At 43.6% G+C, this 16,448-nt stretch overlaps 1 protein-coding gene across 1 annotated transcript; it reads left to right on the top strand.

The window, feature by feature from the left end:
- Positions 1–5,568: 5,568 nt before the first annotated feature.
- Positions 5,569–10,853, top strand: LOC123086845 (uncharacterized). The gene is made up of 6 exons (XM_044508664.1): positions 5,569–5,871; positions 6,920–7,125; positions 8,724–9,015; positions 9,813–9,920; positions 10,044–10,291; positions 10,379–10,853. The coding sequence occupies exons 1-6, from the start codon at positions 5,659–5,661 to the stop codon at positions 10,494–10,496; spliced, it is 1,185 nt and encodes a 394-aa protein (XP_044364599.1). The 5' UTR covers positions 5,569–5,658; the 3' UTR covers positions 10,497–10,853.
- The last annotated feature ends 5,595 nt before the right edge of the window (positions 10,854–16,448 follow it).

Raw genomic sequence — 16,448 nt, 5'->3', positions numbered from 1 at the left:
CCGCTTCGCAAGAATTCAGCGGAGGAGGACGGGTTCGCAAGAGTTAAATACACAATGTGGTCCTTGCTTGCTCGGGAAACTTATATTTAGTCCTCGTACTCACGGAGCGAGGCCTACTCAGAATTTAGGCCTATCCGTGGGGATGAGGAATGATGCGTGTTGCTCCGTGTCATAATATAAGATTTTTTTTGATACTTTCTCCGTATCATAATAATTCAAATAATGCCTTATATTATGTTACAGGGGTACGTAGTATTTTCCAACCTTGTACGTTTGTGTGGTGTGTGTGTGTGTGTGTGTGTGTGTGTGTGTGTGTGTGTTGTGTGTGTGTGTGTGCGCGCGCGCGCGCGCAAAGAAAGAACACTCATTTTTCTAGCAATCACACCAACTGTGAAAACGGTGCCAATGTGGACGACATTGTGAACTTGGGTACGCGCATGAAACCAGCTAGGCAAAAGAGTTTACTCCCTTCATCTAGATATGTGCCTAATATGTATTTTGTGGTTTACTTTGATCATTGATAGGATCAACAATATGCACATGATTCGCTTGATTACTTCTATCTGTCGGTGTTTTTTGCTTGCCATCATGACCATTGAGTCTCACGCATTGAGCTCTAGCGGCAAGAAACTATTGTGTGCGAGTATGAAGGTGCCCATCGTGGATGTAAACGGGTATCGACGTTTCTACAAAGCCCTAAACACACAGTGAATTCAAATGAGTTGGTAGTTCTGTCTTCCCATTCTATCTTTATTTTCTCCCGATTTAATCCAGTATTAATCCTTTTTTATGTATTGTGTTATGTAAAAGGGATAAGTATATTTTTCGTCCCTCAGTTTTTCTGAAAATACAGAAATGGTTCCTTAACTCCAAAACCAGCAAACTGTAGTCCCTTAATTTTTAAAACCGGATAAGTTAAGTTCCTCATACCACTTTGGCTGATTTTTTTTTTTGCTGACATGGACTGGTTTTTGTTTGGAACAGTGGGACCAGCCTGTTAGTGGTCGAAACTTGAACAGAGTGTGGTCTAAAAAATAAAAGACGTGCAAAAAGTATATCATCCGTCGACTGACTCGAACGGGACACCTCGTGCTAAGTGCAAGCACGGGCTAGCCACCCAGCGAGTAAGCATTTTTGTGATGCGGACAAATACACTGTATTTCATATTTATCAAAACGCACCTGACATGATAAATGGATAGAAATAGAATTCAGCTTCATTATTTCATATATCCTTATACTGAGAGATACTTTTTTTTTCTTATACTCGAACATGGAATGCTGGTGCAGACGAGTACAGCGAGCATGCTTAATATCTGCAAAACTACAAAAGATTTTATACTTGTCTGTGTAATACTCGTACTACATAGTATCCGTGGTGTGGTGGTTACCTACTGATCTAGCTTGTTTCCGGTATTAAATCCAAAACCTGTGCAAATGCATTTTATTTTAAGCTATTATTCTTTCTTCCTAAGGCTGACATGTGGGGCCCTGCAGATCTGTACACGCTGATGTGACTGCCCAGCCTGCACAATGCATCTAGTTTTAGTCAAAAACACTCCCCGCCTGGAAAAAAAAAACAGTCAAAGCGGTATGAGGGAATAAACTTATCCGGTTTGAATAGTTGAGGGTAGGGATGAAAAGGAGCGGAAACGGACAGAACTGTATGCTATCATATTTGTTTTCACATTTTTTTCCAGAAGCGGAAACGAATACAGAAACCCCGAAAATGAATACGGAAAAAGATACTACCGGAAACTGACACAGAGCAAATACAAAGCGGATATGGAAACAGAAATAGGCATTGATCGGAACTTAAAAAGCCCTTGAATCATGGAGAAATACACACAAAACAAACAAATTTAATGAGTATTGTTAACATGGCTACAAAATAATATCATTATGTTAGCAACTTAGCATAGTATTGTAGTAGTACCGAACAATTGCGTATAGGGTCAAGCTGAGTACATGTGTGGTAGTAGAAGTTGGGCTTCAAATTCATTGTACTAATTGTTTCATTGCGTTTTCTTTGGTGGTTGGGCTACAAAGCAGTTTTAGGTCTATAGTAAAAACAGAAATTTCATATTCACAAAAACGGAAAGTTCCGTTTTCATGCATGTTCCACCGGAAAACATCGTTCCATTTTTGTTTTTGTTTTTGCATAAAAGATTCCATTTCCACTTCCGTTTTACAAATTTTCGTTTCCGTTTTCATTTTTCCTCCGGAAAAACGGAAAGTTTCCACTCCATTTTCATCCCTAGTTGAGGGACCAAATTTTGCTGATTTTATAGTTGAGGGACCATTTCTATACTTTTGAAAGAGTTGAGGGACGAAAAATATACTTCTCCCTATGTAAAATGATAACGTTGGTTTTTATAACTAGATGGAAATGTATGAAGATTATCCGTTGGACTATGGCATAGTGCATTCTTGGAATGTAGATTTGCAATCCAATCCAACGTGTGCAGACGAAGCTAATGCACGGGGGGTAGAGAAAATGAAGCTAACCAAAAATGCAAGAGATATCGATGTTGATGGTAGCTATGTTCAATGATGGCAATGGAATATTACGTGTAATAAAGTTATCTTGTCTATTGTTAGGACGTGTGCTTATAGTCCTCATCAATGTTGTTGTTAGCCATCTGTATAATTACCTGCAAAAGGAAATCCATTTATATAATTGTATATGAGTCTAGAAGCGGAATATGCAATTATATAATATTAGGCCATCTCCAACACGGACCCTCAAACCTTTCGCATGTGTTCGGACCGAGCGGTGCGGACCCCGCAACCCATCCAACGGAGTCTCGCATCCGTCCGCGAACCAGTCCGGACTTTCGTTTTACCGCAAGCCAGAACCAAACCAGGGGGCTTTGCATGCGGAAGTCCTGACACCAACCACGTAGGACTCCGACACCCCCAAGCCACCTAAAACAGAAATGGAGCCCACACTTTGGAGTTGGCCACACTGTTTCTGCGACAAAATTACTATTTCTCAACCCTCTCAACTTCCATCTTGCCACTCTCCACCTCAATTCCCACCCTTCTTGCCGCCACCGGCGCATGGAGGACCCGTAAAAAAAGTTGTGGAAGACGGTGATGTGGGACCTGAAGAAGGCGGTTGCCCGCAAGATCAACTCAGCAACATGGCAAGATTGTCGGCTTAGACAAAAGGCAAAGGCGATAGAGGTCAAGAAGCAGAAGGCCGTATGAGGTGATGGTCGTGGCAGGGGACATGCAGGGGTTGGTCGTGGTGCAGGGCAGGGCTAGGGATGCAGGCTCCGCCGCCATCACCGTTTGTGTAGACGCCGCCTTGGCCGAAGCAATACAAGCCTCCCTACGTCTACGCCGCACAACAACTCGGTAGGTAGTCCTCGGCATCTTCCATCAGGCACATGCCTTACTGCGATGACGTCAACACAACACCACTAGTTTTCTCAAAGTCTGCATCGCCGCGGCTAGTCCGGTCGCAGAAGCCGGGTGTGGAGCAACTCGGTGCTCGCACGCAGTTCGCCGGTATGCCTCAAGTGGGCGAGCCGGCATACGACGACACGGACAAGCAGATGTTTGACATGATCCTTGACGGAGGCAGAGGCTACTACGAGGACGAGCGGGTGGATGATTACGCAGTCGGGCACGTACATCCAGCGGGTGGCCAATTTAAGGCCTCCTTTGGTTCAAAAGATAGAAATATCACATGAATAGTAAAAGTCGTAGAAAATGAGATGGCATGTATATTAAATTCCTATAAAAAAAAGAGATGATATCTGGTTCATATGACATGATTTTTTTCATCGGGGTTGAGCTAATGTTGTGTCCTTTCAAATGTGAACAATACAAACCAGCGTACATAGAATAAGACATCATTTCCGCGAAAAATGAAGGGCTCTAATGAAAAATTTTCTACAGGAATTCTATCTTACGTAATTCCTATAAAAATATGTAAACCAAAAGGATGCCTAAGTTACTGTTTCTTAGGACAGTCTAGTATGCAAGAGTATAAAAGTAAAAGTGAAAGCCAAATTTGCATGAAAGTAAAGTGTTAAGGATAGAGATAACAAACACAAGGATTTATCTTGAGGTTCAGATTGTTAGAGGGGTCCTACTCCTCGTCAATGGAGGTTCGAACATGGTTGCATAACACACTAAGTGCTTGATCTTGATTACATATGTTGCCACAAAGTCATGTGCACAATCTAGGGACACAAAGTCATACAGACATCTATCACATCACGGCTTTGAAACACGAAAGGTGTTTCACATTGATTAGATCACATGAAGTAGACGATCTTCAGGGCATTACGAACTTCCTGGCTCCTCCACAACTTGAATGCATCCAAGTACCTAGCCGGTCTACGAGGTGTAAACCCTCCAAAAGTTTTGAGAACTTAAGTTGTTCGGTAAAAATATTCTTTCTTGTGCCCAACGAGCAATCTCCTCTACTCCCAAACTCTCATATGACAGATTTCGGGCTTCCGGAAGTTGGAGTATTCAAAACATATGAGTATATCTCATGGTATCTCACATGCTTGAAAGACTTAACACAAGGTAGGTCAAAAATCTAACTGTTGCGCACTAAATCATGTAGCTCGGAGCTTCCAACAATTACGTCCGGAGGCTCCGAAGTGAGCATATATGGTCACCAATGCATGCGAGACTATCATTCAAGCATGCTTTGTCTTGGACCACAAAGCGCATAGGTTTTTTAAATAATAATAATAATAATATTTTCCCCTTAAAGTTGGTAATGCGAGGTCAACAACATGCACGATGATATTGAGCTCTAACAACCGAACACCATGATTTTTGTTATTGACTAAAATCTTCATTTGAACACGATAAAGTTTCTTTTTAAGTGCCAAGTTTACAAGACGGTGACTTAGTCAAGTTCAACGTCGGAGAAGTTGTGGTTAAGCAAGATTTGATTAAAGTTTTAAAGATGTTCTACTTTTTAGCAAGCAATTTTAAAAAGTCAAAATTTTCACGATCCACCCAACATTTTTGGAACACACAGTTTACCCAACATAGAGAACGGACAAAATGAAAAGAAACCATCCGTAACAAAAAGAAGCAAATGGCATGAAATGAAAAGCCATGTCGGCCCCAAAACGTCCACTTAGTCATCACGACGTCAGTTCACGTTTCCCACGCATAGCAAACCACAAGAAAAATAAGAAGAAATCTTGTATATATATCCATGCCAGGTTGAGTCATCCACCGTGTATTTTCCACAAGTCATGTCGGCTTCAAAGAGTCCAGCATCTCCGGCATAGAGAACCACAGGAAAATGAGGGAAAACCAACCGTGCCAAGCGAAGAGGAAAAGAAAAATGTCCAATAAGCACATGACATGACATGACATGACATGACATGATGACCGGTGCATATTCCGTTCCACCTCCATCCACACGCACACTGGTCGACCGAGAGCTCGCCGCGCTGGCCCACACGTCAGCGACCGGTTCCGTTGAGGTAGGAATTTGAGTCCGTTTTCCTTTTCTCTTTTTCGAGCGGCGACGAAATGCAGTCCACCTCCGTTTGCGGCCGCGGGCCCACGGCCGGAGGAGCTAGAAAGACCTATCGCCACCAGGCCCGGTCCCGAGGGAAAGGAATCCAGCAAGGCAGCCAGGAGCGCGCCCCCACCCGCCGGTGACGGCCACATGCCGACCGCCTCCTGCCTCCGCCCGCCTCTCCGCAGCGGCCGCTCCGCCGCGGCGGGCCTCAGGTTCCCTCCCCCGGCGCAGCTCTACCCGGCGGGGCTGGCGATTGGGAGCTGGCGGAGGAGGCTCGCCGGGGTCGGGGTGGCGGCCGCCTCCGCCTCGCCCTTCGACGAGCTCTACGCGCGGGGAAGGCCCATCCACGGCCCCTCCAAGGTGGGCGCCCTCCCCCTAACCCGCCCCTCCCTCGGTCGCATCGCCCAGCCCACTTCTCTCTCCCAAAAAAATTGAATAGTCTGGTTGCTTGTACATATTGAGTTTGTTTATTATCATGGGAACTGTTTGGTTCGTCATGAGATTGAGATGTGGTGCTCTGATGCGGCGGATGGAGCGTCCGCGTGCGGCTTGTAATGTTTTGGTTACTAGATCATCTACCAGGCTCAGACGTGGCCGTTAATCATTATTAATACTTGTGAATAAGATGAGGTTGTTGTTACCATCTGAAAATTGGTGTAGTCCGATGAGATGCTTGAAACCGGTGAATTGTTGATTGGATTAATTGAGAGATCATAATTCGATGCTTCCACTTTTTGTTGCTGCCAGTGTGAGCCCGTGTCAATTTCGTACACAAAGGGACAATTCAAATAATCTGAGTGTTCTGCAAGAGTGGACAAGTAATGAAGTTATAGTCCTAGTATTCTAATATCGCTTGCCCACCGTCATCCTCAGGACTGGTCATCCTGGCAATGGATCTGCTGCTCATCGTCATCCTCAGAACCAGGTCTAAAGAATGGCAAGTCATGATCTTGCTAAAAGAGAGTTGGCTACTTGCTTTTCCTGGTCCTGGGGCTCTCCCACTCTGAATGATGTAGTAACATTTCAGATCTTGAAAATTGGGTTTAACTTATGGATTAGATGGGTTTGAGTTGTATGCATCTGAAATACTTTGCACGCACAACTTGGCTGGTACGGGTAAATCATATATATCATATATATACTTAAGTAGTTGATCCCCACTACTTCTATTTATCTCAATATGCACCACATGCCACCTCATCGACCTTATTACTTCTATTTCTCTCAACATGCATGAGAAGTGCTACAGAAAATTGTTTGATTTTATTGTTCTACCTTTACACCCGAAAATTGTTTGATTGTGTTCTAATTGTTTGATTTTATTCTTCTAGGTTCTAGGTTCTTGAGATTGTATAGTCACTCTGCACTCCACAGTGCATTTTAATGACTACATTTGATTTCCTTGTAGAAATCTACCTTGTGGAATTTGATCCAAGACATAGAGCCTTTGGATCTTAGTGTCATTCAGAAAGATGTTCCTCTTGAAACGGTTGATGCAATGAAGAGGACCATCTCTGGCATGTTGGGTCTGCTTCCATCTGATCAGTTCCGTGTTGTTGTAGAAGCCCTTTGGAGTCCATTTTTCAAGTTATTGGTATCTTCAATCATGACTGGGTAAGTTCTCTGGTTGAAAAAGATATTTTCTTATTGGTTGCACATGGGTTTTCTGAGAGTTGGTTGGTTCATCAGGCACATGAATTTTCTTGTGCTATTTTATTAAAAAAAAATAGATGACAATCAACAATGACCATCTTGCGGAAGTGTATGGCGCTATTAGATGACTACACGTGAACTTGAAAAATATTAGTAAGGAATAATAGCATGTGAATATGGAAAACATACCCAAGTTTGTAGTAGTGGTACAGCCATGGCATGCTATGCATTAAAATATAAGCACCATAATATCTTGGGAATACGTTTGAATGGTGTTTGATCTTTCATTGTTGGAAAGTGACATTTCTTGGATGTATCCATGCTGTGGTGTTTTCCTGGTTTTCTTCCATCCTGCTAGTATACCTTTGTTTTCTTGAACCGTTCATTGTTTATGTTCTTTCAATGTGTTGAGGTTCATCTGTTCCATTTGGTTAATTACTAATGTGGTGGTATTGATAGCTTGGGCCTATTTTTCACTCCCTCCGTTCCACAACAAGAATTATGGAACGGAGGTAGTAGGTTAGAAGTCGTGATCTTCTTGTTAGTGCTGCTGAGTTGGTTGTCACTTGCTAATCACTCATTCATGGAGAAATAAAAGCTAGTTGCCTGCCCTCATCTTTTTTAGCCTGATAGTTACCTACTTGACTATGTTTTACAATTTTGGCCTGGAATTTTGGTGCACCTATTTTCAGTAAAGCTGTCTTTTTTTGTATATGCTAATTATCATGAAGTTCATGTTGTCGATATGAGTTGCCTGGAGATATGGATAAGAATTCCTTCCTTTGCCGGTAAATGAATAGGAATCAGGTCAATAAAACTGGAACAGTTTCAGCCTTCCTCTTGAATTGAGCTACTATCAAGGACATCATTCCCATGTGATAGCTCCTGTTACATTTTTTAAATGTTGGCTATATGACAGATGGGTTATTGCATCTATTTCTATCAGTACTAGCATAATGCCTGGGTGTTGCTACGGAACTACAAAATAGTTGAAGTTGCATTGGATTAGCAGTATACAACAACCAATGGACTTGAACACTGCAAAGAAAAACTCAAGCAAGCCCGCAACACTGCACTGTGTAACTGCACTGCCATGGGAGCACTGACATGTACTTATAAAATACTTTCTCATTCAAAACATGAGTGAGGGGATCGCTTGCTGGTTTGATTGAGCTGGGTGTACACACACGTGTGCGCTTTGAGGCTTCCCAACGGCATTATTTTTTACTGTTCCGTCTATAAAAAAAAAATCAAACCAGAGGAGTCTGATGGGTTCTAGATGGATGAGAAAGATAGGGATGGAATGGGGAGTGAACTCTTCCAAACCAGGAAGGGGGATTAGGATGAGGGAGATTAGGATGGAATGGGGATTGAACTTACTGCTCCCACCACCAACTCCAATTTATAAGGTAGTAGAGATTTTGAACAAGTTTGAAGCAACTGTTTGTAGTCTTTGTTTTGTTTGCGAAGTGATTTGTATTAACATGTTTATTCAAAGCACAGCCGACATGTATTGATGTACCAGAAGGCTGTAGTGCTTACTTCATTTCTTCTTGCAGGTATACTCTACGTAATGCTGAATGCAGGCTCTCTTTTGAAAGGAACCTAGAACTTTCTGAAGAAGATGCTGAATGTGAGAAAAGAGACACGACTGAAGATAATCTTCATGATATCAATTTGGGTAGGCCTGTTACAATTTTCAGATTATCGGAAGACGACATGCCCCAGGACTCTGGAAAAAGTGACGAAGAATCATCTGGTGAGAGTATGGGGGAAATGTTAAGTAACTTAACACCCCAAGCGGAAGAGCAGATTATTCGGTTGCAATCTCGTTTGGATGCGATGAAAAAGGTAATAGTCTCAAATCATATGTCCTGATCAGGAATATTCAAATAATCGTGAACAAACTTCTTTCGGTTTATTGGTTATTGCTTTTATCATGTACCTGGTTATATTGCCTGATTCATTACTTAGTATGATTTTGTTTATTCCCATGCCTTCTGTTTCCTGTCTGTAAATGACTATTGATCAGATATAAATTTTAAAAAATGTCTGCAATATATCTATCTTGTTAGGCCTGTGAATCAAATATTGTCTTCTGCTGCCATTGGAACTTTACAGGTTCATCCCAACCATGTACTCTACTTTTACAATTTTCTTGTTAAACATATATGCTAAAGTCATCTTTAACTTGTATTTGTATTACTGAGAACTGATCTGACACCAATTGAATTTCATTTCGATCCGCTATTATTGCTATGCACTGAAGTCCGCTGCTTTGTGCAACTTTTGTTGTCGTAAATTTCTTAAGTGCTATATTTATATGACGGCCACCGCTTTGTGCAACTGTTTCTGTGAAAATCCTAGTTGATAATTTTGGGACCCGATAAATCCCGAACGTTCGGATTTTAAGCATGTCACCCCAAACGTTTTTTCATGGCAACTTTAGTTGTTAAAACATGGCAACTTTGTCCCAGTTCATTTTTTTGTCAGAACATTGCCATGTTTGCCAACCTCGCGTGAACTATAGTTGCCATGCTTAAAATCCAAACCTTCCGGATTTATCATTTCCGTAATTTTGTGGCTGACTATATGCATTGTGCCTGTTGTGTTCAAACCTGAAGGTTTATTGCTTTATAATCTTGTAGGAGTTGCATGACCTGAAGAGGAAAAATTCTGCCCTTCAAATGCAACAGTTTGTTGGAGAAGAGAAAAATGATCTGCTAGACTATCTAAGATCCCTAACACCAGAGAAGGTATGTACATCTCAACAGCTTACTGATGACTAATTGCTCTTGGTACAAACCCCAAGCAACAAAGAAAATCCAGAGATTGGTCCTAGGTTTCTTTACAGTGGCCTGACTAGCTGTTGTGCACAGGTTGCTGAACTCTCGGAATCCACCTGTCCCGGTGTGCAAGAGGCTATCCAGTCTGTTGTGCATGGTTTGCTTGCTACTCTTTCCCCCAAGGTACACTCAAAGTCTCCTCCGCCACTAGAGAATGCTGGGGGAGCCCTAAATCGTGGGGGTGAGGACGATGACTGTGCAGAGCTTGTCGAGAATACTTCCCTCCCGTTTCAGCCCCTAATATCTGTCCCACGTGATTATCTTGCACGTTTGCTATTCTGGTAAATACAAATCAGATTCGTTATGCTTTGTTTGATTTGGCCTTTCTGTTCATGGCCAATTAGTGATTGACATTGCGTCCTGCTCAGGTGCATGTTGCTGGGTCACTACATCCGGGGTCTGGAATACCGGTTAGAGCTGGCACACCTTCTCAGAATATCTAGCGACGTGGGGTCTTTCCCCATTGATGACGATCATTTTATTTGAGAAAGCTTCGCTGGCTTATTGAGATCCATCAGCGAAGAGGATGAAAATGCACTGGCCAAGAGGCCGCAGAAGTTGCTGTTTGGGGCATTTCCTGACAATGAAACAGGGAGTTCTGGGCCATAGCTCCTGTTGTAGTTCTTGTAAAGTCGGAACGAAGGCGTTCGGGTGTAAAGTTAGTGTTACATATCAATGTGAACAATATATTTTATTTCCTTCTATTTATTGTGTCGTATACAAAATAAACATGTTGTTCTTGCTGCTAATCTTGTGGTAGCATGGTGGATACTGGGTATTAGGCATCCCTTGTACTCATAGGTTGTATGTATTTGTCTAATGTTTATCACGTGAATGATATTATATTGTCGAGTCGTATCAAGGTTCCTGGACGTGTGTACCGATATAACAGCTCTAGATGGATGGTTCTTGATGAAGGTAAGTAGTGTACAGTCTGCCTTTAGTATATTGTGTACTCCCTTCTGCCACTCAAACGGATGTATCTAATGCTGCCTTTAGTATATCTTGTACTCCCTTCTGCCACTTAAACGGATGTATCTAACGCTGAAACATGTTTTGATATATCTGTTTGAATTTGCTTGAACAGATGTATCTAGCATTGAAATATGTTTAGATACATTCATATTAACAGAATATGGAACGGAGGGATATATCTGTTTGAATCTGCTCGAACAGATGTAAGGAGGGATATATCTGTTTGAATCTGCTCGAACAGATGTAAGGAAGTAGATAGTTACGTATGATGTAATAACTTTGATTTGAGATCCAAGAAATAGTACTCCCTCTGTCCTAAAATTCTTGTCTTAGATTTGTCTAGATATGGATGTATCTAATACTAAAATGTGATTTGATATATCCGTATTTAGATAAATCTAAGACAAGAATTTAGACAAATCTAAGACAAGAATTTAGACAAATCTAAGACAATAATTTTAGGACGGAGGGAGTATCTGATTCATACATCTACCATTTCACAATTTTTGTTATATTGATTCATCAAAACCCATAAAAGCTCTAAAAGCGTCTATTTATGAGCTTTTATGACTTTTTGGTCAAAGTGGAAAAGTTGCAAAAGTAGAAGCAAAAACTCAAACAAACGGGGCCTTAGAGCATCTCTAGCATATCACGTATAATGCCCCGACCCGCAAAATAACCGTCAAAATACGTGCCCGCGCGAAAAAAGCCGTCCGATCAGACAATGTAAATGCGCCTCACCCGTAAAAAATTTGAGGGTCGCGGTAAAATCTCACCTCCAACCCGCGAAAACATAGATTTTCCCCTTGACCCAACGGTGCCCTGTATCTCAGAAAATCGGTTGGCGGGAGGGACATTTTAGCCCGCTCGTGTTCCCCACCCCCCTTCCGCAGCCGCCCGCCATCGGTTCCGCCCGTCCGCCGCCGGCGATTCCGGCCATATCTGCGGACGGAATCACGCCGCCGGGGCGCCCCTCACTCGGTTCCACCTAGCCGCTTCATTGGCTCCCCGGATCCACCGAGCCGAGCCGCCCCGAGTCGCCATCACTGCCCCGGGATCGAACGCCGCAGAGCCACCGCCCGAGCCGCCGGCGAGTACATGTGCTTGTGCTTTCGGATGCGATATGCATAGTTGGTTCATGCGGCGTCCGTATTTGTGATTTTAGATGGAATTGAGCCCTCGTGAGACTAGCTAGAGACCCTAACCGCATTAGAGCATTTCTTCAGACCTACCCGAAGATTGAAGATGCAAACACCCACTTTTAGCTTCAGGAGGATCTAATTGAGCACCATTGGCAAAGGGCTGGGCGGTAACACATTCTATTTTTGCATTCATTTCATTTAATTCATGTGGGATTTGTATTCGGGACAAGGTTTGTATTGAATTAATTAGTTTGCTTCGGTGATTTCAATAATTATTGTAATTTGGATGATTGTTGTATTGTAATATTGATATTTTATCTTATATTGAATTAATGAATATGTGGCATATGTGTCAAATTCAGATAAAAACCCATCTGATTTGCAGGTAGCGCGGGCTGTGACCGAGCAAACCCCGCATAGCAGAACTGTAAAGATATTCCGTTTTACAGTTCCGCTATGCGGGGTCTGCTCGGCCGCCGCCCTCGCCGGCCCGCTAAGCCATTTTTCCGCGATCTGTAAACGAGTTTTGTGGGTTGATGTCGCTTGAAACTACGTCGGTATTTCCCCAAAGAGAAAGGGATGATGCAGCACAGTGATGGTAGGTATTTCCCTCAGATAAGAAACCAAGGTTATCGAACCAGTAGGAGAACCAAGCAACACAACGTAAACAACACCTGCACACAAATAACAACTTCTCGCAACCCGACATGTTAAAGGGGTTGTCAATCCCTTTCAGGGTATGACGCCTCAAGATAGGCAAACAGACATGAGGTGTAACGCCCTCGATGCGGCTATATCTCCTACGTGTCGAAGCACGACTTAGAGGCATAACCGCATTGAAAGCAATGTCGCAAGTGAGGTAATCTTCGCAAATAATCCATGTACATAAATAAAGGGGAAAGGTACATAGTTGGCTTACACTCGCCACGTCACACAAATACATAAATAAGTCATTACATTCATCCAATACACTCAGGGTCCGACTACGGAACCAAAATAAAGATCAACCCCCAAATGCGACAAAGTCCCCGATCGCCCCAACTGGGCCCCACTACTGATCATCTGGGAAAGACACATAGTAACGACGAGAGTCTTCATCGAACTCCCACTTGAGCTCGGTCATATCATCTGGAGCGGCATCATCGGTCCCTGCATCTGGTTTTGGAAGTAATCTGTGAGTCACGGGGACTCAGCAATCTCACACCCTCGCGATCAACACTATTTAAGCTTATAGGTAAGGTAAGGTATGATGTGGAGCTGCAGCAAGCAACTAGCATATATGGTGGCTAACATATTCGCGAAAGAGAGCGAGAAGAGAAGGCAAAAGCACGGTCGAACAACTATGGTCAAGAAGTGCCCCTAGAACAACCTACGTCAAGCATTACTCCAACACCGTGTTCACTTCCCGGATTCCGCCGAGAAGAGACCATCACGGTTACACACGCGGTTGGTGCATTTTAATTAAGTTAAGTTTCATGTTATCTACAACCGGACATTAGCAAATTCCCATCTGCCCATAACCGCGGGCACGACTTTCGAAAGTTCAAATCCCTGCAGGGGAGTCCCAACTTAGCCCATCACAAGCTCTCACGGTCAACAAAGGATATTCCTTCTCCCAAGACAATCCGATCAGACTCGACATCCCGGTTACAAGACATCCTCGACAATGGTAAAACAAGTCCAGCAACACCGCCCGAATGTGCCGAAAAATCCCGATAGGAGCTGCACATATCTCGTTCTCAGGGCACACTCAGATGAGACTAGCTACGAGTAAAATCAACCCTCAAGTTTTCCCGAGGTGGCCCCGCAGGCAGCTCAGTTCGGACCAATACTCAGAGGAGCACTAGCCCAGGGGGGGGGGGTTTAAATAAAGATGACCCTCAGGCTCCGGAAACCCAAGGGAAAAAGAGGCTAGGTGGTGAATGGTAAAACCAAGATTGGGCATTGCTGGAGGAGTTTTATTCAAGGCGAACTGTCAAGGGGTTCCCATTATAACCCAACTATGTAAGGAACGCAAAATTCGGGAACATAACACCGATATGACGGAAACTAGGGCGGCAAGAGTGGAACAAAACACTAGGCATAAGGCCGAGCCTTCCACCCTTTACCAAGTATATAGGTGCATTAAGATAAACAAGATAATATTATGATATCCCAACAATAAACATGTTCCAACAAGGAACGATCTCCAATCTTCACCTGCAACTAGCAACACTATAAGAGGGGCTGAGCAAAGCGGTAACATAGCCAAACAACAGTTTGCTAGGACATGGTGGGTTAGAGGTTTGACATGGCAATATAGGAGGCATGATAAGCAAGTGGTAGGCATTGTAGCATAGGCATAGCAAAAGAGCGAGCATCTAGCAAGCAAAGATAGAAGTGATTTCGAGGGTATGATCATCTTGCCTGCAAAATTCTCAGAGTTGCCTTGATCCTCGTAAGCAAACTCAACGGGCTCCTCGTTCACGAACTTGTCTCCCATCTCTACCCAAGCAAGAACAACAAGCAAAGGGAGAACAATCAACCGCGTGCAATGCACAAACAACATGATGCAAACATGGTATGATATGCGGGATGCGATATGTGATGCATATGCAAGATTTGGAAAGGAATGATTGAACCTGGCCTCAACTTGGAAATCCAAGAGTTCCACTGGAAAGGTGAGATGATTTCGGTAGAAATCGATATAAAGATCACCGGAATCGGAAGCACGGTGTGGAAATGGCAATCAAAACAAATATGGCACCGGTCTGCGATAAATAGCAAGTAGCCTCCTAAATGCATCAAGAACAACATGCTACAGCACTCCAACATGACAACAAAATACATGGCAGGGATCCAATCATGATGCTTGACAAAATATGAACACTGATCTACGGCTAATTCACTCATTAACAGGTTCAAACAAGCATGGCAAAAATCAGGAATTTATCATCAGGAAGCAATCTTACGAGCATGATAACTACATGCTATAGGAACATATCATGGCAAAGCAAGGTATGGCATGAAGCTACTCTAAGCATGTAACAAAAATCCCTTAGTGACCTTGAGCCAAAAGGGATCAGAAAATACAATTGCAAGCATGCGAACATAGCAAAAACATAAACAGATTCAGACTTAGTGAAAAACTGGAGCATGCAAAACAGATTAACAAGTAAGCATGTTTACGAGCTCGATGCACTCACTACGAGGCATTGCATGACAAACTAAGCATATACCCATCAAGAAGACATGGTATAGAAGCTATACATGACAAGAACAACATCATAGCATGCACGGATCAATAGCAACAACCTCGGCAAAAGCGCTAAACATGTTAACAATCTGCCAGGAACATTTTATAGCAAAAGTAGAGCTCGATTGACTCAAGCTAGGGTGCTCTATAATTACAAAAATAGACATGGATGGATAGAGCACCACAATATTAACAAAACATCCTTACTGATCATCCTCAAAAGAGACACGGATCACTAGGAAACAACATGAACATATGGCATAAAAACAATATCAGGACAAGGACTTAGCGAAATTCTAAGTCCCTGAAATCAGCATCACCGAGTAATCTACTTTGCATGCTTGTGCTAGTCACCACAAAGATCACAAAAATACATGGCATACACCCCTGTAAAGATGACATGGCATTCTACAAAACACATGTAGAGCTCAGGATCATAGCACGCACACATTAATCATGGCAAAAATGACAAAAGACCATTTGCTAAAATAGATCTGACATAATCATCACATAGCCCTCTTCCAACAGCATTTCGGGCATCAAGATGAGCTCAAATGAAAATGATGCAATGAGATGAAATGATGTACTCGTCGAGACGAACATTCTGATATGCTACACACACGAATTGGAGCTATGATGACAGAGTTATGGCATGATGAAGATTGCAAAAATGCTAGGGTTAGGGACGAAAAGTCAACCCCGAGATGAATCTGGATCTGGATCCGGCCCGATGTGAACTGTTCACCGGCGGAGTCCAAGGTCGCCGGATATGTGAGGCTCGCCGGAGGAAGGAGAGGCCAGGGCGGCGCCGGCTTGCCGGGGCGACGCGGCGGAGGAGGAGAGCGGCGGTGAGGCGGCGTGGGGCAGACCGGGGCGGCGGCGCGGCGAGCTGGGCGGCGCCGGCGAGCGGCGACTCCCTGGGGCAGTTGCCGGCGAGGGCACCCGCGATGGCGCGGCGACCGGAGTGGAGGAGGACGAAGGCGGGCGACGGCGGATCCCGGATGGGCCTCGGGGGCCAGACGCAGGCTCCCCGGGCCGGCGGCGGGACGAGGGCGGTGGCGCCACATGGCGGTGTCCTATTGGTGG

Source organism: Triticum aestivum, chromosome 4A, assembly GCF_018294505.1.
Source record: "Triticum aestivum cultivar Chinese Spring chromosome 4A, IWGSC CS RefSeq v2.1, whole genome shotgun sequence".
NCBI lineage: Eukaryota > Viridiplantae > Streptophyta > Magnoliopsida > Poales > Poaceae > Triticum > Triticum aestivum.
This window is presented reverse-complemented; position numbering and strand designations above follow the sequence as displayed.

Bases quoted from the DNA above. Each gene is read 5' to 3' on its own strand.
- LOC123086845 (XM_044508664.1), top strand. From the start codon at position 5,659: ATGCCGACCGCCTCCTGCCTCCGCCCGCCTCTCCGCAGCGGCCGCTCC. The intron at 7,126-8,723 runs GTAAGTTCTCTG...TTCTTCTTGCAG, and splicing joins GTATCTTCAATCATGACTGG to GTATACTCTACGTAATGCTG. The intron at 9,921-10,043 runs GTATGTACATCT...TGTTGTGCACAG, and splicing joins GATCCCTAACACCAGAGAAG to GTTGCTGAACTCTCGGAATC.